General features: G+C 35.3%; 1 protein-coding gene and 1 pseudogene across 1 annotated transcript in view; both read right to left on the bottom strand.

Annotated features, from left to right (window-relative positions):
* Nucleotides 1-4742: 4742 nt before the first annotated feature.
* Nucleotides 4743-23267, bottom strand: part of SNTG1 (syntrophin gamma 1) — a 339457-nt gene continuing 320932 nt past the window's right edge. The window contains exon 17 of the mRNA XM_077163302.1: nt 4743-5238. Coding sequence (XP_077019417.1) covers nt 5080-5238 — 159 coding nt within the window. The 3' untranslated portion in view covers nt 4743-5079. The remainder of the gene's footprint in view (nt 5239-23267) is intronic.
* On the bottom strand, nt 8468-10130 carry LOC143688615 (serine/threonine-protein kinase Nek3 pseudogene; annotated as a pseudogene).

Genomic DNA, 23267 nt, shown 5'->3' with positions numbered 1-23267 from the left:
AGTTCTAAGCCTGTGGAAATGGCCAAACTAAGACATCCAGGGAAATATACCTTAATTCAAAGAAAGTTGATGCATCTAGAATACTTCTGTCAGCTGGGAAGGCACACTTGTCCCTTGTTGGTCCCTCGTTCCTGGCCTCTGTTGCTTTCAGCTTCTGTTCCTGCAGGAGTACCTTTACTTCTTCGGGACTGGCTTTCATCTACTGACTTCCATCAGCTCTCTCCAGGTGCTGACTTGCTTAACATTTTACGGTAGAGTCTGCTGGATTCCAAGCATCTCCATCTGTGTCTCTGTTCTCCAAGTGTTACATCTATGTCAGCTCTTCTGTGAAGTTTCTGTCAGCTCTGAAGATTCTACCATTTCTTAGGCTCTCTTTCTCCAAACTATTTCCTCTTTTAAAGGACTCTGCTAAACTAATCAAGGCTCTCCTTGAATGGGTAGAGTCACATCTCCATCTAATCAAGAAGACACACCCACAATTGGGTGTGTCACACCTCCATGGAAGCAATCCAAGCGAAGTTTCCCACCCTAAACAGTAGATCTGGTCCCACAAGACTGATCAGGATTAAAATGTGGCTTTTCTGGGGTATATAATAGTCTCAGACTAGCACAAAGTCCTAAACCTGGTGCTGTCAATGTGTACTTACTTGTACCTAAGATCTCAGTAATGGTATTAGTTCAGATAAGCCCAAACCAGGTTAATATGAGCCCTAATCCAATGACTGGCATCCTAATAAGGAGAGGCGATTTGGACACTGACAGAGGGACAGAGACACAGAGAGAGATGGCCTTGTGAGGGAGTCAGAGATGGAGCTACACCACAAGCCAAGGAACACCAGGGATCCTTGCCTCCTTCCAGAAGCCAGGGGAGAGGCCTGGAATGGACTCTCCCCTTTAAGAGAAAACGAGTTCCTGCAGGCTCCTTGATTTCAGTCTTCTAGTTTCCAGCACCCTGTAAATTTCCATTGTTTAAGCTGGATTGTCTGTGGATTTTGTTACAGAGGGCCTAGCAATTTAGACAGCATCTTTCCTCTACGTGTGGCTGTTATCAGGGTTAAATATGTCCTCTCCATATATATGGTTGAATAGTTTAGATTATGCCCCAAGTGGCAGCACCCCATGGCAAATAGGCCACATCTTCCCTTTTAATTGTGCTTAACTCTCTCTCTCAGGATCATACCTTGAATACATACAGAATTGACCAACGCAACCCAAAGAAGTGAAAACAGGAACGTAGTAAAAAGTATTTTTTTATTTTCACTATGTTTCATTAAAAAAGGTGCAGTATTATTAGTAGTCTATTAATGAACTTAAAGAGAGAAGTGACAAGACTTTGTCACAAATATTAATGGACCTTTTGCAAACATCCACCCAAACAATTAAAAATGAAATAAATATATTTACAGTTCATACTTCTGGTACTCTCATTGCATTTTTTAATATTTATAAAATATATAACATTTTATATTTTTATTTACTTCCAAAGCAAATTTAAATGTGCAACTAAGTGGTATTATGATTTTAAAGTATTAAGGAGTAAGAATAAATCATAAAAAATAATTTTAGAAGTATGAATAAAGCATTTTTATGGAGAGTTCATTAAGTAGAATAGTTTCAATGGTAACAAAATGAGTGTATTAAATATATGATATCTACACTTACCTTAAAAAGCTAAGCACAAGATTATCCTTGTACCTTTAAAGCTTCTCCACACTGCTGGTTTCTAGCAGTAATTTTAAATATTGTCAGATTATTACTTTTCCTTGGTAATAAGTCAAACCTCTCAATTCCAACATTCATGTAGACAAAGTTTGTTAACAAGCTTTGCTATTGTAATGAGGGGAATTTTTATCTATGAACTAATGCAGCCAAAGGAAAAGCTCTCTGTTTTCATGGGAATATGGACTTGGCTTTTTTTTTTCCAAATAATTGTCTTTTTCTTGTTCAACAAGAAAATAATATGCAAACACTTTGCCACGGTAAATTGATACACATCTGAAATATGACCAAGAAGTGTTTAGCTGATTACTTTTCCTTTAAAAAAAGTGTCATCGGATGGCAAATGTTGGAGTACACATTCCACTTACATTATCTAGTAAAGTGTGTTTCCAAAATAAATACTTGTTGCAATGTAACAAATTTAAAACGTCTCTGCTTTTGTATAATTCACGTTAATTGAATTGTTATTCTTTATCAGGCAAAATATACCAATTATAGCAGTTAGCAAAGTTTTCAAATGTTATTTTAACTCACTTCTCTGACTAAATACCTATAATATTCCCTTTGAACTCACACTATATACACTGTAATGAATCCTTTACTGATGAAACAGCTTATGCTATATATACAGATATTTATATATCTATATATATACCAAGGCACTGGAGGGGTTAGCACATAATTAAGCATTCTTCTGTTAAAATGTGCTCTACATACAAACTAGAATTTGATAAATAAATCTCATGCTGCTAAACTTAAATTATATGAGAATAGAGATTTATTTGATTATTTTTTTCATTTCTAAAAATTCTGTCAAATAGCCCAATTTATAACAAATAGCAATAGCTAATCATCACACTGTAAAGAAAATACTAAATATTAACTACTAATTGCTAATGTGATGAAAATCAGAATATTTTCCTACAAGTGGCTGCCCCCTAATCATGTTAAATACCAATTTAGACATATTGTTTTTATCAATAGTATCAAAAATAATCACAATAAGAATACTGTCATGGATTTTATTTCAAACTACCATTTACAATATAAATTTAAACTATGTTAAATGTATGTGTACGAAATATATTTTTGAATATAATTTATGGCGGGTATTTCATTATATATAGGCATATATATACATACATACATGTGTGTGTATATATGTTGCACAAGAAGATAAATACTCATACATATCTCATTGTGCATTTTTCTTTTCATCATACATGTGAGCAGAGGCTAGCAGATCTGGGGAAATCTAACAAAAAGGATATATAATTAAATCAGCTTTTTATGTTTTTAAAAGGATTTTTTAAAAGTTTAACATTAATGTCTCTAATGATTCTATAATACTTAAATAAAGTTTTAAATCCATTATTTTTGTTGTTTTGCTTTTGGATAACTAATTCGTTTTCTATTGCCAGTTGACTAGATTACCACACTCTAGACATAGAGATAGTACCCCAATATGGAGCACATTGAACTATAACTCTAATTAGTAGCAGAGATTCTATGACAAACTAGTTACTTACACCTAAAATCCTAAGGTAGACACTTCCTCTCCTCTTCCTCCATAAGTTCAGACCTGGCCTACTGAACCCTCTTAATGGGCTGCTAATTTAAAAATGACTGCTGTCTTGTTGATCATTACACAATCAATACCCAATTCTAAAATATTTTCCTAATTATGAATATGAATTTAATTTTATGATCAAAATATATTATATTAAAAACTGTATGTTGTCTAATTTATCACATTTATTTAAATAAGGTATGCTAGATTCAACATCATACTTGATTTTAAGGCTTAAGAATTACACTTCTTCATTTTTCCTTTTCCATTTAGTTTATTTTAGAGTTAATTAGACACAAAATGACCTAACAATTTATGATTATGGAAACAGCTAAGTGTAAATAATTTTAAAAAATTATAATGGATATATGTGTCTTTTACAATTAAATGTGTTTCCTTCTTGAGCGACTTTTTTCTCTTATGTTTAAAAAAGGAAAATCTAACCATCTTATTGAATACTTGACAATCTTTACAAGGGAACATCCAATGTTTGGTTAGATGATAATGCATGTGATGATTTAACAAGTAAGATGTTTTTCCTCTCTTGATAAGCAGCTGATTGTTAAAAGTAGAGCTCAACAAATCCAAAGTGAAAGGCAGAGAGTGTTTCCCACATTATAAAAAAGGCAATGTTTACCTAGAATTAGGGTAGCATGTGCACTGCTCCATTGCTTCCAAATTTCCAGCCTCCACACATTTATACTCTTAAAATGAGATACCTAAAATGATCCATATAGTTGACATGACTTATTTACTCTTTATAACATGGTAATATATGAGATTTAAAATTTCATTTTCAGATCTCATCGTATTTCCTTACAAAAATATCGCTAAAATGAAAAAAAGTCTACAAAATAACAAATAATAGCTTTTAAGACTATCTTTTAGTACTATTTCAATTCATGATTAACTATACAGAGAATTGTTGCTTACACATTATTTGTTGATATTCTTTGCTTTTGGGGTGAGTCACTGAAAATTTATGAAACTTTAGATAATGAATCTCCTTGGATAAAATATAAGTCTCCTTAAAATCAAGAAACAAGGAATTTATGAATATTTTGGTAATTCATAAATAAATTAATTCATTTTTCATATTTGGTTGACCTAGAAGCTAATAAAAATTAGTATCAAGGATCAAGGAAAAAATAGTCCATTCACATTGCTTCTACCGTAGGTAGATATAATTATCCTTAAACAGGTTTTATGAATATTTTACAGCAGAATAAACAGAAGTGGGGTGTCAGTGTCCAAATCATGGAAGGAGAAAACAAGAACTTTGCATCATCAAATTAAAGTGCTTTCTTCTTTGATGAGATTTTTTGCATGCTAGTCCCCTTTAAGCCACACCATTTTTGCCTCCTTTATGTCACAAATAATAAAATGACATAGCATAAGTTCATGATCTGGCCCAACATGTATTTTTCATACAAAATAATCTAAAAAAACAAAAAAAAATCATTAATTGACGTTTTTATAGGTAGCTTACAATTTTTATATTATTTACATACTTCTCTAAATCATTCCTTCTTTTGCTTCCAATTTTGATTAATGCAATATACAGGAACATATTGATCAGGTGAGAAAAAAGCTATTTTGTTCATCTAAGATTATTCTGGATGCCTTCCAGAATACAGATGTTCTTGAGGTCCCATGTGACTTTCCTCTTTCTGCCAAAGTTTGACTCCATGGTTGACATGGCAATGCAATGGTTTCTCCAGTGTCTAAAATGATGACTCAGTGTATTCTGTGTGTAGAGTCATGGTTAGTAGCAATACAAGCTCAGTATGTCAAGTTGTATACATTGCTTTGCTTGTAGTAGCAGAGCTGGTAGCAGCAGAAGCAGTAGCCTGGCTGCCTAAAAATAGAGGGTCCAAACAAGCTACTTTGGCAGCAAAGAATGAATGAATACAGTGAAGAACAGCAAATAGATTTGAAAATTCCAACTCCTGCAAGAGAAAGAGAAATGTCAGCCATAATCTACTCCTTAAAATAGTTCAGAATAAGTGAACTGTCTTTAAAGGAAAATAAAGCTTAACTAGAATCTCTGATGTCTAATATATAGAAACTGCAGATATTTTTCTTCAATATGTACATTTCATATGTATTGCAGATTTCATTCAGAATGTAGTGGGCTAAGAGCTAGGAGGACTAAGTGTTCTCATTACCTATGAAAGTCATCTCAGTACTGATAAAAATTGCATAGAAACATATTTGGTCAGATTAAAAGTTTATTCTTAATAATGTCTAAGTTAAGAGAAGCATGGGAACCTTTTCAAAAGTATTTACACTTCAAATGATAAATATGAATTAGAATAACTAAATAAAAATATATTTCTTGTTGTTTTTAGGAATACTTTACTATTTGCTTTAATAATCCATTTAATCCTGAAAGCCTGGGCATGATACTGGGTGCCACAATGCCCAGTTTTGAAAGCAATTCATACATTAACTTTAACCTTAATTATTGTATTTGACCTTCAGTGATGTATATGGTATATTTACTAAAAGAGAATCAAAATCAGCTAGAGCCCATGGATTAATTGTGGGGTTTTAGAAATATGTTTCTTATTTGATTACATAAGGAAATTAACAGCCGAACTACTAGGGTAACCAAGAATATGTGGTGGTTTGGAAAACATGTTCTTTAAGCTAAGCCACTCCTGTGGGTGTTAATCCACCTAATTGTAAATAGGACATTTTGATGAGGTTTCTTCATTAAGGCATGGCCCAGGGTGGGTCTGAATTCTCTTACTGAGGTCCTTTATAAGTGAATAGAATTCAGGCAGAGAGAAAACCACAGAATCAAGAAACTGAAAGCAGTGAAACCTGGAAGAGAGGAGAGACCAGCATATGCTGCCATGTGCCTTCCCACATGGCAGAGGAGCCAATGAATGCTGGCAGCCAGTCTTTGGGAAGAAAGCATTGCCTTGGTAATACCTTGATCCAGACATTCTCACAGCTTAAAAAAACTATACGCTTTAGAACTAATGAATCCCCATTATTAAAACAACTCTTTTTATGGTGTCTGCTTTCATCAGTTTAGCAAACTAATATGAATATAGAAAACTAATATAAAAAAAATCTTTCTTTCAAACCACAGATAAATGCTGGACTATCTAAAACAGTGATGAATCTATGCTCATGATAGATTTTTTAATGTCGAAGTATTTCCACAAGACCCTATCTGTATTGCCTGAAATTGTTTTAATTCCAGAAGATTGAGAGAAGATTAATATATTTAGATGCTGAATGAAGTCATGGGAATAGCAAGACATTAATAAATGACATGAAATTGCTGCTCTGTTATTATGTATTTTTAATAAAGCGTGTGGGATTATGCTTCATATATACACAAGTCGTAGTGTTTTCAGTTTAGAGTATTTGGCAATGAGAATAAAACATAGGGTCCATTCAATTAGGAAATAATTTTAGCATCTCTCATATATCAAGGAACTCTTTAAATAAAATAGTTCACTTTATTAGTAGTTTCTAAGACCAGACAATAGGAGCACAGTAGAGTTTAAGACAGGTTAACAGACCTTTACATGATTGAAGAAAGAGTATGTTATTTCAGTAACAGCCTCAGAAGCTTCAGTATTCCATAGTCAGCTTCCTGTGGCAAAAAGTGACACCTTCTGGAGAATAACAATGACTATTGATTCAAATTGTAATTACCTAAAATGCTGCCACCAAAAAATGTTCTTAGTAACTTCATCATAATTATTTCAGAAGCCTTGTTTTCTAACCACCCAGTCCACTGACACCAGTGATATGGTACTGGAAATTGGCAGGTTCATACTTGCCTTAGCTCACCCCACAATTTCCAATTACCCCAGCCTTCTTTGTACAACCAGCTTATTATACAGGTAGATTTTTTTTTTAACTGCTTACACCAAGATTTATTAAACTGAATACATAATTGTTTAATTATCTTTAGTTATAAGTCAAAGGGCAATGAACACAAGAAAATATGGTTCTTCAACTGAATGAGCAAAAACAATAAATATTAAAAAAAAAAACAAGATAGCAATGAAAGAATTTAAGGCAAAATGTTATAAAACTGTCATTTCTAGGAAGCGTTAGTGGCCTTGGAGAACTTAAACCCTAAGCAGATATGGTTTTGTGTAAGTGTAAATAAGGTGGGCTGCTACAGGGGTCTGGGCTAGACCATGGAGTTTGTATGTGAAAACTGAAAAGTCATGTCAAGTTCTAAATGATGTAGATATTCCATATTTCAGCATGAACTACTGTAGTACACAACTGTCTCACCTTAATTCTTTGTGTTAGCAGTGGTCCATGCGTGCCCTTGTGAGCCCAAGCCTGCTTCTTCCTCAGGGAACTCCCTCCCTCCTGCTAAGGTATGGCAGTATCCATGGGCAGCACATGACAAGACTGGGCACATACATGTGTGACACATGGACACACACAGCATCAGTCCCACAACTCTCCCCGGTTTGGTACTTATCATGTCCCTCCTTGCCCTTGGCCCAACTCCCAGCTCATTTAGGGACCCGCCACCTTCCCTGCTGCAGCCTTAGCCCCACCCCAGTCCTCCTGCCACACCCTGCAGTCTGGGCTTTTTTTTTTTTTGCATGGGCTGCACAGGGAATCTAGCCAGGGTCTCTGGCATGGCAGGTGAGAACTCTGCCTGCTGAGCCACCGTGGCCTGCCCAGCCTGGGCTTTTTTATGCATCCTGGGATGCACTCTATTTAAGGACAGCTGGCATCTAGGAAAGGTCATCAAAAATAAGGTGCAGTTCACACCACAAAAGGTCTTATTTAAAAGCTGCACACATCATTATGTTTTAATTAATTATATTTGGATCCTCCAAGTTTCAGGGAGAACTACAGAGTAATAAACAGAGACTACAATCCATGAAGAAGAACATCAGGGCCTGCTGTTCTCTAGGCTGGGGGAACTCGGGTTCCAAGAGGTTAAGCATTTCCCAAGATCACCAGCTAGTACACGGCGGGACTACAATCTGAACTGCAGTCCTACCTGACTCCAAAACCCAAAGCTCATGCCCTTTATGCCACACCTGTGTCCTTGAGTTCAAAACCTCGCAGGAGTTCTAGAGTTTGGTAAACCCCATGACACTGTTCAGGGATGATTTTAATATCCACAGCTTTCCCCTCTTCATTGTGTTTCCAAAGGAAAATAAACATCCTAAGAACTAATAATCCAAACATTAATTACTCATTTAACAAATCTACACAGTATGATTGAGGAACATTTCCCGAGTGTTATCCATCAGCCACTCCCTTCCAGCCAGCTCGCTGCTTCAGTTCTGACACCCAATCAGAGCTGTCATCTTCTTCCTCAAAGTCCACGTCCTCCTTGTCCAGTCCAGGTTCCAGTCTCTCTGGATCCAAAACGACAGCATCATAACCTCCATCAACATCGTCTGATGCTTCTGTTTCTTCAGACGGGGGGCCTTTCAAGAATCCTTCTGAACCTGCTTTATATATTGTGTATGTCTGAAACGCCAAGCTGAGGTCAGCATTCTTAAGGATGTTCAACAAGGTCTCAGGGGTCTCTTTGAGCCACTGCTTACGGGTAGTATTTTCACTGTACTTGATGACAGAACCACCTCTGTTGTCCTCCGTGTTAGTTAAGCTGGAGGTGAGGATGGATGCCCTTTCCAAAGCATTAACAGCTGTAATGGACACGTTCTTCTCCCACCGTCGCTGGTACAGACTTGGGGACTGGGCTTTCCTTGGATGGACTGATTTGTTATCTTTTTCCTCTCTGTTGATTCGACTCAATGCATTTTCAACCAAATTTTTATTAATGCTTTCTAAATCAGCAGAGCTACACTTTCTACCTTGTTCTTCCTCTTGCATTGTGTTTGCTTCATTTCCCAAAGCTATCCTGATTCCGACAGGGTCCTCTTTTCTTGGTGTATTATGCTTAGATCTCTTGGTTTCTTCTAATATTTGTTTGCCGTATTCTGTGATGATCTCTGGGGGTAAGCATTTCTGGATAAGCCGTGCTAGACTGCCTCTAGACAGGAGTGTTGTAGTTGAAGGGCGATGGGATGGATTCTTTTTAAGCATCTGCTTGATTAGATACTGAAGCTCACAGGAATAATGAGATGGCAGTGGACTGATGGACCCTTGACATATTTTGAGGATAAGAGTTTTCCAACTGTTTGCCTGAAATGGATGTTTCAGGGTACAGAGTTCATACAGAATGCATCCCAAGGACCAGATGTCACTTTTATTATTATAGGGCATGTTCTCCCAAATTTCTGGAGGCACATAATAAGGTGTTCCCACATATGTACAAGCAAATGCCATGGGGTTGGAGAGAAGACGTGCAGATCCAAAATCTCCCAATTTTGCTCTTCCATTCTGAGTGAGGAAGACATTCTTGGCCTTGATATCTCTGTGTAACACACGTTTCATGTGAATATGATTTACTCCAAGGCACATTTGTGTAAACCAATTAAGTATCATATCTTCAGGAAATAACTTTCCTTTTTGATGTCTGATCTTCTGCATTAGATCCCCTCCATCACAATATTCCATCACAATATACAGATGTCCATCAGCTTCAAATGATTCTTGAAAGGCAACAATATTGGGGTGTTTCATTTTGACTAACAGAATTGCCTCCCTCCTAGAATCCTGCATTTCAGAGAAAGACTTGGGAAGCCTTAACTCCTTCATGGCAAACATCCGATTACTGCTTTGCTGCTCAACCAACAGTACTCTGCCAAAGGAGCCTTCCCCAATGACGTGCAGGGTCCTGTAGTCGTCCATGCTGGGGCGTCCACACCCGGCCTCCACCCCCGGGATCACCACCGGCTCAACCAAACTGGATGGCCTCACCTACAGCGGGTCCCCAACATGCCAAGGGCTGCGGCGGAAGTCGCGCGCTGCAGGCCGCTCGGGCCGCGGAGTCTCCGAGGGACCCCACAGCACGGCGGCGCCGCCGTATCCCTGGCCCCCACGCCGGGACCATCCGGAGCCGGCCCGAGCCCCTCGCCGCCCGGGCAGGGACCGCTCGCAGGTAGATTTTTAATCCTTTCTCTGAACATGTATTATGCACCACATAGGTTAAAGTTGGGAAAATTTTAGAAAACACAAGATTTGCCTGTATGTTATTAAAAATAACAAACAAACAAACAAAAACAATGAAAGCATTCAATTTACTCTTAGTGAGGAGGAGAATATTATTGAATGTTACAATCAGGAAAAATACTCAAACAAACACCTTTTCCAAAGATAACTGTACCACATCGTTATTAGGTTAGATATTTTATTTGGATACCAAAAAAACAGATATCTAAATATGCCAAGATGTTTTTGGAAAGATTAAGACTTTCAATTGCTCATAATTTAAATTTTTTTTGGTGCTGAAACCCAGGATTGAACCTACTTTAATTTTAACTATTGATCTGGATTGACATTTTAAAAAATTTACTTTTTTTTTGGAGGGAGATAATAGTAAAAAGGGAAGAATAGGTAATTAGAAAGGAAAGGAGACAGAGATTGGTCCAAGTGTGATCCTTTGATTCCAATGTGAACTCAGCTTTCCTCTATCTCATTGGACACTCTTGGCAATCATATCCACTCCTCAGGCTCTTGTTACTGCTCCCCTTCTTTTATGATTTCTAATGTGAGTGAGTCCTAGACCTACATTTTCATCTCTGTGTTAGATATCCACAGACGGCTTCCACTATTATTTACTCTATCCTTTTACAAAGCTCTGCTGACCTTCATTAACTCCAAGATTCACACTAAACATCAGTCATCTTCAAAATGTAATCACTCATTTATTCAACAAATATTTATTTACAGCCAAACGTTTTTAAGATCATGGAGTGTTAGCAGTGAACAAAAGAACAAAAAAAATGTCCTGATGGAACTTGCATTCCAGTGGAGGGACTCAAAATGTAGGGGGATAAATAGCTAAAGCATAATATGTCAGAAAATAATATTTCTAAGTGAAATAAGAAGCAAGGTCAATAGCTGAAATGCAGGTGTATAGCAGGGAGTGATAGAAGTTTAGATAAACTAAAGAAGTACAAAAGAATTTCTGTGGAATATTCCATACATAGTATCTAGGTGGTATCTCCCTCACTCTATTTACTTCTCAGAAACCTCTAATGACTCCCTGTGTCCATGTATATATATATATATGTATATATATATAGTCGAGAGTATTGTTCTACTTTGCTAGCTGCCAGAATACAATGTACCAGAGATACAATGGCTTTTAAAAATGGGAATTTAATAAGTTGCAAGTTTAAAGTTCTAAAGCCAAGAAAATGTCTCAATTAAAAGAAGTCTGCAGAAATGTTCAATCTAAGGCATCCGGGGAAAGACACCTTAGTTTAAGAAGGCCGATGAAGTTCAGGGTTTCTTTCTCAAGTGAAAGGCCACATGGTAAACACAGTCAGAGTTCCTCTCTCATCTGAAAGGGCACATGGTGAACACAGAATCATCTGCTAGCTTCCTCTCCTGGCTTCCTGTTTCGTGAAGCAACCTGGGAGGCATTTTCCTTCTTCATCTCCAAAAGTCACTGGTTGGTGGACTCTGTTTCTTGTAGCCCTGTTGTTCTGCTCTGCTCTCTCTGAATCTCTTCCATTCTCCAAAATGTTTCCTCTTTTAAAATCAAGACCCACCCAAATGGGTGGAGACATGTTGTCACCTAATCCAGTTTAACAATCACTCTAGATTGAGTCACATCTCTAGGGAGATGATCTAATTGCAGTTTCAAACAGTAATTAATAGGGATTAGAAGAAACAGCTGCCTTTACAAAATGGGATTAGAATTAAAACATGGCTTTTCTAGGGTACATACATCATTTCAAACCAGCACAAGTATCATATAGTATTCCAAAAGATAAGGTCACCATCTCCATTTTCATAACTTTCCTGCAGCAACATATTCGCGCTTTAGCAACTCAATAGATTATCAAAAACTTAAATAATCTTCTAAACATGAAAACAAAATAGATATGTCAATGACATTCCGGGGTAAAATGCATTCTATAAATTCCCTGACCAATAACACTATTATGTTTCCATGGTTACTCTTAGCTTCCAATTCTTCCCCTCTCTATACTAGGCTTCTATTTATTGCCATCACAATTCTTACCCATTCATCAAGACCTGGTTTAAATCCAATATTATTCAATAGTATTCAATTTTCTTTATTCAATAATATTCTCAGATGTCTGAGAAAAACATCAGACTGTGCATTTATATGAATATAATACTTCTGTCTTACATTATGACATTAGTCACAATCTGATTTATCTTTTTCCTTAATATATAAGTCAACATTGTAATTAGCTTTAGACCCTCTTTATGTCTCCTTCAGTTTTGCTTCACAATAACTTTATGGAGTTATAGTTCACATGCTATTCATTATTTTAAAGAGTGTGTAAAAATTCATCGACAATGAATTTCAATGAATATCAGTATATTAACATTGTTGTTCAAACCTGACAACTAAGTATTAGAACATTTGTATCACCCCCAAAAGAAGTACCATATCCATTGGAAGACTCCCCAATTGTCCCTCTTCCATACCCCAGACAACCATTAATCAACTTTCTTCCTGTATGGATTTGCCTATATGTTTTATATATTCTATATAAATGATATATATGTGGTCTTTTTCTGACTGACTGCATTCATCTATCATTCATTATGTTTTCAAGATTCTTCCACATTGAGCATCTTTTGTACAACATGAATCATTTATTCTTGCTGTTCAAAGATCCTCTGTTTTTGGCTTTTGAATGTGGCTAGGTATGTGTCTGGATTTCTATCTCTTTTTATTTATCCTACTTGGAGATCTTTGTGATTCTTAGGTATCATAGATTGATATATTTCTTCAAATTTTGGAAGTTTTTACCATTTTTGCTTCACGTATTCTTTCTCCCCCTTTTCCTCTCTGCTCTCCTTCTGGGATTCCCATTATGCATATGATGGACATCTTATTTCCCATATCTTCTTTTTAAGCTTTTTGGCTAGCCTCTTGATTGCTAAAACTGTCATTGCCATCTCAGGTAACCGTAATCCTAAAGAGCCATCTTCAAGGAGCTTTTCCCAGGATCTGCCAAACAGGTCAAATAATACAATTTCCAGATGATGAGGCTTTTTGAGGAACTCTAAATAAAGTTCACTTCCCTTCAGTGGCACCTAGGACGCTGTTTTTCACGCTACCATACTTAAAAGGTTGCTAAGACCAGTGCTGGGCTTGTGAGAAAGGGATAAGAATTGGGCAAATTAAAACATCAGAAAGCAATCTGTTCTTACTGAGATTTAATTGTTTTAATTTTTTGTTATAAATAAATTTTAAACAATTATTACAAGAACTTGGTTAATTTCCAGAGTTGTTAGAATGTTGATTTTGAAAATTGTGACTATTTTCTCATTGCTTTTAGGAAGGAGTAGGACTTCCAAAATCTTTACACTCCCATTCTGGAAGTCCCAACCTCACTCACTTTTTATTTCTTACAATGTCTTAACACACAGTAATATGCAAAATGCATACGGTCAATAAATAGTAATTATTTTGCATTAAAATATTTATTTGCATAGATAGATTCCAAGTTATTGTCTTTGGGTCCTTCCCCTCTACTCTTATGAACTTCATTGTCAATTCCCAAGAGCAATTGCCCACAGCTATTTCTGGTTTAAATATTGACTTATTTTTCTATATTCCCTGTGTGCTGTGCTAACACTGTATTGGTGAATAAAAATACACAGTTAATAGATTGCTGATCTATGTTAAAATAAACTACATGCAAATTCTCTCAGGTAATTCTAAAATCTTGAAGTAATAGCATCTTATTCTATAATGTCTTGCTTCATTGTTAAAGATTTATATATATATCTTAATATCATGTTTATATTACTCTTTGAATATTAAATTATTCAGTGAATGGCAATATGTCAGCCATGTCTTGAGACCCATTTCTAAGGAGTCTCGTTCAGATCTAAAATATCGGAACGAGATTTTAGATCTGCAGTAAAGAAACTCCTGTAGAAATGAGTAGGCCTAAATCCTAACTTAATATGCAATAAACTCTAAATAAGTGTAAATAAAATTATATACAGCATCAGCAAAAGTCCATGGTACTTGCTTTTCATAAATAAGTAATTATATTTTTCAGATTGAAATTTAGTTTGTTTTCATTTAAAAATATTTACATGATCATTGCAATTTTTTGCTATTATTTCTTTATTATAATATATTAAAATAGTACTTGGTTACCATGCTACAATATATTTTAAGCTACCTTGAGCCTTGGGAAATTGCTTTCAAACATGCATACTTCCTTAAAATTATGATATTCAAAATGTTTTCACTTGAGTCATGATGTGAAATTTTAATTACATTTCTTCTGTGTGTAAATTGTGGGTTGGGAATGGAAGAAAAAAAATACACCACACCATGGATATTTTCCCCTGACAGCTACTTATTTTGATGGCAGTAATATTTTTGCTTTGCCTAAATATATATCTTCAAGTTTTTATATAATACCAAATTTAAAAATTTTTTTGAAATAAGAAATATAGAAAATATGTTTTTTACAAGGAGTTTCGATGAGAAGTAAAAATATCGGAATATTTAGTGATTTCTAGGAGTGTAGAAGCGCTTTTGAAGGTTGAGGCATCAGCCTGTCCAGAAACCTACTTTATCCCAAATTCCTGTTCCTAATCAGATCACTAATTTGAAATAAAACTTAAGATAAAGCAAGGTGATGTGTAAATTATATATGTATATATATATATACATCTACACATACATACATGCATGTACATATACATATATAAATTCACATATATATATGAATAGGAAATGTACTTTTTTTGCCCTAAATGATTTCAGTTCTTCAGTTTATCTACAGTGTGAAGCAGAAGTCAAGCACAGTCAAACACTGATTTACACAGGGCCTGTGCTAATGAATATGTGCCCTGCACTGATCTCTTTTCTGCCTCTGTGATTTAAACAGCTGCAGCGTTGGAAACTTTTAGTGAGAGGAAAAGTAACTTACAGTTTTAGAAACATCTGGGTTTAATGCTGAAAAAAGTCAGGGATTGTAAAAGGCCGGATGCCAGGGAGCTAATCCTTCATTTCAGATGCAGAACAAAATACTTTGCCGAAATTATCTAGCCAGTTTTGCGAATATTAAACTTCCTTATTTATGAGAGCTGATGTGGCAGATAGGGATTCCTTTGGACTGCCAGCCATCCTCTTCTAAATTGCAAACTTTCATGCATCATGAATTTTTTTTCTTTAATCAGGGCCCTTGAAAATAGACAGTTACTAAACATCCAAAATATACCCATCATCATGCTATAAATATAATCCTTTTGGGCGGGCCACGATGGCTCAGCAGGCAGAGTTCTCGCCTGCCATGCCAGAGACCTGGGTTCGATTTCCAGTTCATATATATAATCTTTCTGTGCAAACCACCGAGTGTTTTATCCTTCCAGCTACCCTTTGAGGTAGTCGATTTTATCTACAATTTGTAAGTAAGAAAATGAAGATTTATGGAAATTGGCTAAGAAAGTAGCATTCCTGGGAGTCAATCCCTAATTCCTGACTCAAGCATTCCTAAAGGCTAATAGACAGGAAAGTGTCTCCTGAGGCAGGTTGAAGTCCCTGAGACTGTAACAATCCCTGGAGAGACTGTGGAGAAGTCTCCAATGATCAACCATTTTCCCAGCTTACTGTTCCAGTAAACAGAAAAGCAATTTTCTTTCTTCTTCGTTATTGTACTCTTATTAAGCACTATCCCAGTTTCCATATTTCAAATCCCAGTGCTTTTTGATTATGTGCTCTGTATGCAAGCCTAGTAAACAAACATTTTAAAATTATATCTTCAGGGAAAGATGATGTTTGATGAATGAAGAGACAACAATGCTTTTTGGTAATAGTCAGTTTTCAAATCTGGGGATTGCTTTGCCATGTTAAATCGAATTATATTTAAGAGAACATACATATATACATGTATTTATATATATATATATATATATATATATATATATATATATAGAGAGAGAGAGAGAGAGAGAGAGAGAGAGAGAGACAAAGACAGAGAAAGACAGAAATATTTAAGAGAAGGAGAAAAGAAAAATATTTTTTACTAGAAAGTTACAGATGACTGTGCAAGTAATAATGCTTGATGTGCGAAAATTGATGTGAACACTATATATAAACTATGTTTATTTTTAAGTTCCAAATAGCAATAAAATGAGCCTTTTATAAATTATAAAATATCTATAATATTGTCCATAGCTTAAATTGGGAACAGTTTCTCTGCTCTACTATAAAAATTCTGATAAGTTTAATTAGGCTTTGCAAAACAGATGGGAAATTATTCGGCTTTATGATTTATGAAGCGAGAATTTATGAGTTTCTTCTTTCAGAGAAAAAAACAGAGCAAGCCTTTGTATTATGATATTATTTTTACAGAGCCTGAAAGGAAGAAAAAGCTTCCCAATTCAACCTAAATCCACATGTCCTTCCTCAGTATTCCCGATATTTTCTCACAAACTTGATATTCCTGATATTTTCTCATAACCTAGAAAGAGGTAAGTACTATTTAGAACTTGTAACCTTGTAATACATTTAGCAACTCAAGCAACAATATCTCCCGAACAAGCCAATATTTCTTGTTATGTAAGCTCTGATTATAATACATTTTGGCTTGTAACTGGGAATTTGCATATTTTTATTAAATTAAAGCACATTTATTAGAAGTTGTCTACTGCTTATGATGTATGACAAGATTTAAGTTCACTCTCCAAACCATTTAAATCACATTTTAAATCATTTTTTAAAGGAAGGAAGCACTATAGTAGCCTCCATATTTAACAACTTTTTTTTCTAATCCATATTTTCCATCCTGTCTCACCTTTCTTTTTCAATTTTGATGAGAAAAACTTCTCTCTATGTCTTCCTATTTCATTTCCACTGGATCATAGTTCTTCAATAACAATCATAATTTATGAAATATATAATATCAACATGGAATTTTAAAATTATATATGTTATTAAATATAGTCTGTTCTATTTATACACTTTATTTTCCAGAGGACTGCAAATTACTTCTCCAAATATTGGAATTCTTTGATATATAGAAGGAGACATTGGTGACAGATTAGAGGAACCTGTCAGTGAAGTTTCATAGACAGTTTCAATACCTTTTGACATCAGTTGTTAATATTTGGATAACTTTTTCAGCATTGAATAGATTTGGATTGTGAATTCATGAAGGCAAAAAGGTAAATATTCTTTTTGTTCATTCAAGTGGAATTTTTGCTTTGTGTAGAAATATATTTACAATATAATCTCGAATCCCTGTGACCCCTGCTGGGATGGATAATTAGGACTCAAATATTTCATTTGCAATATATTTTGGTAAAAGTTTTTGCATCTAAGTAGTAATTGATGCCCCTAAACTATATAAAGCTAAGTGAAATTATTTTTAAAATATTATTCACAAATCAACAGTAAATAAAGCACATAAAGTCAGGCATCATAAGCTATTTAGTAAAACCTTGAAATGCTACAAAAAAGCATCTAAACAAAAACTTCAAGCATTTCTCATACAGTTGGGAAAAGTGGAATCAAAGCAAGAAACACAAAACTTGACTTTGATAAATGGATACTATGTGACATTTTCAGGATGAAAAAATTCTCTACTTGGACCCAGAGTGCTGGGTTTAAAATCATTCTCCAAATATATTTCAACCTTTGGTCCAGGGTGCAAGCTATTTAAATTTGTTTAAGATTTAACCTTTGAGGCTGGAAATCAGCTTTAAAGAGCAACATTAAATCAAGCTGTATTCTTTCTACTCACGCAAATTTCTCTAAAACTTTCTAACAATACGAGCTCTATTTTTATAGAGAGTTAGATTTGCAGTAAAATGAAATGAAATTCACCAATGATACTTCAGAAAACTTACTGTTTTACCAAATGGACTAATATGGTCAGGTTCCTACATAGGAAGAATTATTCCTACTACAATTGTTTGGGTATAATAAAAAGAGTCAGGTCCAAAATTAACTGTTTGTTGTCAAATTCATCTTCTATTTCTGTCACAATTTCATGACAGAAAACAGTTGTGCAATAACTGCTCTATTCTACTCAAGCCTAACATGATGGAAGAACCCCAGTCTCACCCTCCAACCTCACCAGCAAAGTCTAGGGAAAATCCTGGGCTTTCACCCTTGTCACACTATAATAAAGCAACTGGAGAATGCAGAATGGAGAGTTGCAATTTAATCCCCACCAAGGGTAATGAGCCTCTCCCACCCGTGTACCTCCCCACTTTGCTGTGTCAGTGGAAGTCACATGGGAAGCAATGAGGCACCCTTCCCCCTTCCAGCCTGGGTGGGCCTGAACTCCAACCCCTCCAAAAACCACAAGAAGTTACCTTCTGTGGATATCAGTGACGGCCAAGTGGAAAGACTAGACTTCCACCCATGCTGTCCAACAATGAGGCAGTGTCTCTCCTCTTACCCACTGGAGGCCAGCTAAAACACACCGTTTGAATAAAGTCCAGAGTCTTATCACATAATACACAAATTGTCCTGGTTTCAATGGAAACATTTTCATCACACTAAGTACCAGGAAGACCTCATACTAAATGGAAAAACACAATCAACAGAGGCCAACGCCAAGATGATAACATGTCATGTATTTATTTCAAGCATTCACAGAATGGGATACCAAGAAAGACCATAGTTGGGCCTGCACAAATGACCTAACCAATTTACAGGAATTAAGATCTTACAGGTTAAGTTCCTTGACCACCGTGGGATCAAAGTTGAAATCAATAACAGAAAGGTAATAGCGAAATACCTGAACTTCTAAATCATCCACCTGACAAAGCGGAATTCTTGAGGGTAATAAAAACATTCATAGAACTGAGTGAAAGAAATAAAACGTCAAAATCTTCATGGGAAGCTGCCAATGCAATGCCAAGAGAGAAATTACAGGGCTAAACACATACTAGGAATGGCATAAATTCTCAACCCTATACCTGAGCTTACACCTTAAGAAACCAGAAAAAGAAGGGCAAAATAACCAAAAGCAAGCAAAAGGAAGGAAATAGTATATAAGGGAAGAAATTAAAAACAAACAAACAAAAACTCAAAATGCATCACAGATTGAAATGTCTATGGTAGACCCGTAAAATTTTAGAAAATAGAATAAGAAAAAATCTTCAGGACCTAGGCTTTCAGGAATAGTTCAAAGGCATGAAACCAAAGTACAATCCACAAAACAAAAACAGAAACAAAACATTGATATGCAGGGTGTGTAAAAATTAAAATCTTTGCTCTGCAAGAGACCCTATGAAGATGAAGAGATTAGCAGCAGAAAGGAAGAAAATATTTGCAAAGCCTTTTGTCTGGAACATATAAACAACTCTCAAAACTCAACACTAAAAAATATCAAACAATGCAATTACAAACTGGGCAAAAATATGAAGAGACATTTCACAGAGGCAAGTACATATACATCAAATAGCACGTGTAAGATGCTCATTACATCATCATCACTAGCCATTAGGGAAATGAAATTTAAGACCAACCGTGATGGCAAGGATGTACAGAAACCAGATCACTTATGCATCCAGAGTGGAAATGCAAAATGGAATAGCCACGCTGGGAAATAGTTGGTTAGTTTTTTAAAAAACTGAACAGGCATTTATCATACTATGCAGCACTCGTACTCTTGCTCACTTATCCCAGAGAAATGGAAACATGCCCATGCAAAACCGCATACACTTCTGTTCACAGCAGCTTTCTTTGCAATTTTCCAAAGCTGGAAATGATCAAAATGCCCTTCCCAAGACCCAGTCGAGAAATGAATACTTAAACAAACTGAGGTACATCCAAACCGTTGAACACTGCTCAGCAATAAAAAGGAAATGATATATGTTACTCGAGGAGATCTCAAGGGAACTATGCTGAGTGGGAAAGGCTTATTTTAAAATTTCATGTGTTTTTGTCAAAATGAAAAAATTATAGAGACAGAAATAGATTAGTGGCTACCAAAGATTAGAAATGGTTGGAGGTGCGTGTGGATGGGGATATCTTTTGGGGCTCATCTAAGGATGAAATAGCTCTGTATCTTGACCCTTTGACCACAGAGGTGGTTCCGGAAATCTCCATGTTATAAAATGTCAAAGAACTACACACATGCATTGTTCCAATATCAATGTCCTGGTTTTGATATTCTATAGTTACATAACATAGAACCATTGGGGAAAACTGTGAGGGTTACCCAGGCTTTCTCTGTACAAACTTTGTAACTTCCTATGTCTCTACATTCCCAAATAGTGGTCTAATTATAACTATATTAAATTTGTAACTATAAAACAAAAACATGAATACCATTTTAAAAATACCATGCTTCATTATTTCCAGCTGCAGAATAAGTACATTTCTCTCTCTTTTCTAAGGTCCCTTAGTAGTATCTTCTTACAGACCTTATCATTCAGTGTTGTTCAAAGGCAAAAAAAAAACCTTCAAACAGTAGAAATGTTTAAAGGTCACAATTTAATGCTATGGTTTTATGAATATCATTTGCGTTTGATTTTTTTAAAAAAACAATATATTAATGAGCATTTCAAATGCTATTTCCTGTAAGTGTGCTACTTTGAATGAGAAATGCCAATATTTTTCTTTCTACAGTAGAAGACACAGAACATAAGCTTTAGAGTAATCATAATACAATTAAGAAACAATTTAATTAGATGTACAAGAAAAACTCACAAGAAAAAATAAAATTATATGCATAGTCAAGATATAAAAAGCATTTTGGAGTCAGTATTTCAGGAACAGATATTTTTCCATTTGTTTTGTTTTAATTTGTTTTTTTTTTTTTTATTTGGTTTGTTATCATTGAATGCATTTGGTGAAATTAAGTTTTGTAGAGAAATGATAGTATTGGATAGAAATGGAACTTTGGATTGCATCACAAATTCAGTGTCATTTTATGCCTGTCAGAATGCAAATATGCTGACAAAAAATGGATCCATACTATAATACGGAATACTGCCATTGTATGCTGAACATTTGAGTTTATTTTTGTGTATTCATGAGATATTCTACAGCCTCATATCTTTTTGCTACATGCATGAATATATGTGTAAACCTACATAAAGTACTGCCACACTTATATAATATGCAGTATGATTTTCTAGGTACCACCTTTATGCTCCACATTGTGTTGAACTAAGTGTGAGCAAATGCAGGGTCTCTAGAAAGGATACGCTTGTCTCTTTTCTCTTTACTTGTTTAAATATATATATATATATATATGAATTTATAAAGGTCAAATGGCACTAAATTAAAAAGCAACAAAAGGGGATACAATAAAAAATTTTCTTCCCACTCTTGCCTCTCAGAGGCAAGCACTGTTTTCAGATTCCTGTGTATTTTTAGGACTATTACCATCCAATAACTGATTAACATTATATCATAGATAATGCTTATTAGACATGATATATTTAATATATGCATTGATCATTGAAAGAATAAATGTATTTAGGGGAATTTATCCCCCAAATTCCAATAACATGAAATTAAATGTATTGAAAGTCTATGCTTCACCAACTCAGCAAGTGAAATCATTGCCCTTCCCACTACATGGGACATGACATCCGGAAGTGAAAGTCTCCCTGGTGGCGTGGGAGAGGACGCCCAGGGATGAGTCTGGCCCTGGCACTGTGGGATCAACAATTTCATCTTGACCAAAAGGGGGAAAAGAAGTGTAACTAATAAAGAATTAGTGGCTGGGAGAGTTCAAATAGAGTAGAGAGGCCACTCTGGAGGTCACTCTTATGTAAACTTCATTAAATATTGTTACATATCATAACTTCCCAAATCCCAACTAAAACTAGCCCAGCCAATCGTAAAGAACACCTGGGGCAATAAATAAGATTCTACAAAGGTTCCATGCACTAGGGTAACTTTCCAGAAACGTACAACTTCCATATGGGTCCCTGGACCAGATAAGTCCTGAAACTTAGCTAGTTCCATCCCCCTACCCCATATTATTGGCAGCCCCTTCCAACATGAAAAAAGTTACATGGCCATAGCACAAACACCCCTAAAGAGAGGGATAGAAAGATCAAAGGTGATGGCAGAGTTAGACAGATAAGGTAGGATTTAACAAATAAATATGCATGCCGAATCATTAAATTGATAGTTCTTTTAGTCTCCAGTACCACAGAGCAGCTAAAAGTTAAAAGTTAAAAGTGCTGAATTGTAACCCATACCAGACTCCAAAATCTGTTCTACAATTGTAGTGCTGTGCTTTGAAATGTATTGCTTTCTTGTATATATGATTTTTTCACAAAAAAGAAAAAAAATGTTGACTGTAATGATAAAAAGAATATTTACTCCTTCTAGCCTCCTATATTCTGGAGCAGCTAGAAGTAAAAATCTGAGAAGATGGTGTATTATGGTTGCCGAAGCTAAACTCTGGGATCTGTCCTGTAGCTACTTGTTGAAGAGTGCTTTGAAAACTACTGCTTTTATCTTTCTTTGCTTTGTATATATGCTATATTATACAGTTTTTTAAAAGTCGATGCTTCAATATCAGCAAGATTTTCAAGAAAAGAGATGTGTGACCTAAGGATTTTACACATAGTCACACTATCTTTTAAATAAAAGGGTAACAGAGAAAAATTTTATTCTATAAAATTTAATCTTTAGAAAATATCATCTCCTGGAAACAGTTCTTGAAGAAACTATTTAAGTGCAACAGATGAGGTGAAAAATGAAAAAGTTTCACACAAGGATAGGTGTCTGGGTGTAGACCAATCTGGCAGTTGTTTCTGAAAAAAGTGTGTCCTTACCACACACGCAAAAAAAACATTCTAGAAGCTGTTCTTAATTTACATCTCTCTATTCTGTTTCATTATTATGTTTTCTTTTGCAGAGAATTGTTTTCCTTTCTACACATTGTTTTGCACTGAATCC

The sequence above is a fragment of the Tamandua tetradactyla genome, chromosome 6 (assembly GCF_023851605.1).
Source record: "Tamandua tetradactyla isolate mTamTet1 chromosome 6, mTamTet1.pri, whole genome shotgun sequence".
NCBI classification, from domain to species: Eukaryota; Metazoa; Chordata; class Mammalia; order Pilosa; family Myrmecophagidae; genus Tamandua; species Tamandua tetradactyla.
The sequence above is the reverse complement of the archived record's forward strand: the minus strand, read 5'-3'. Positions and strand labels throughout refer to the sequence as shown.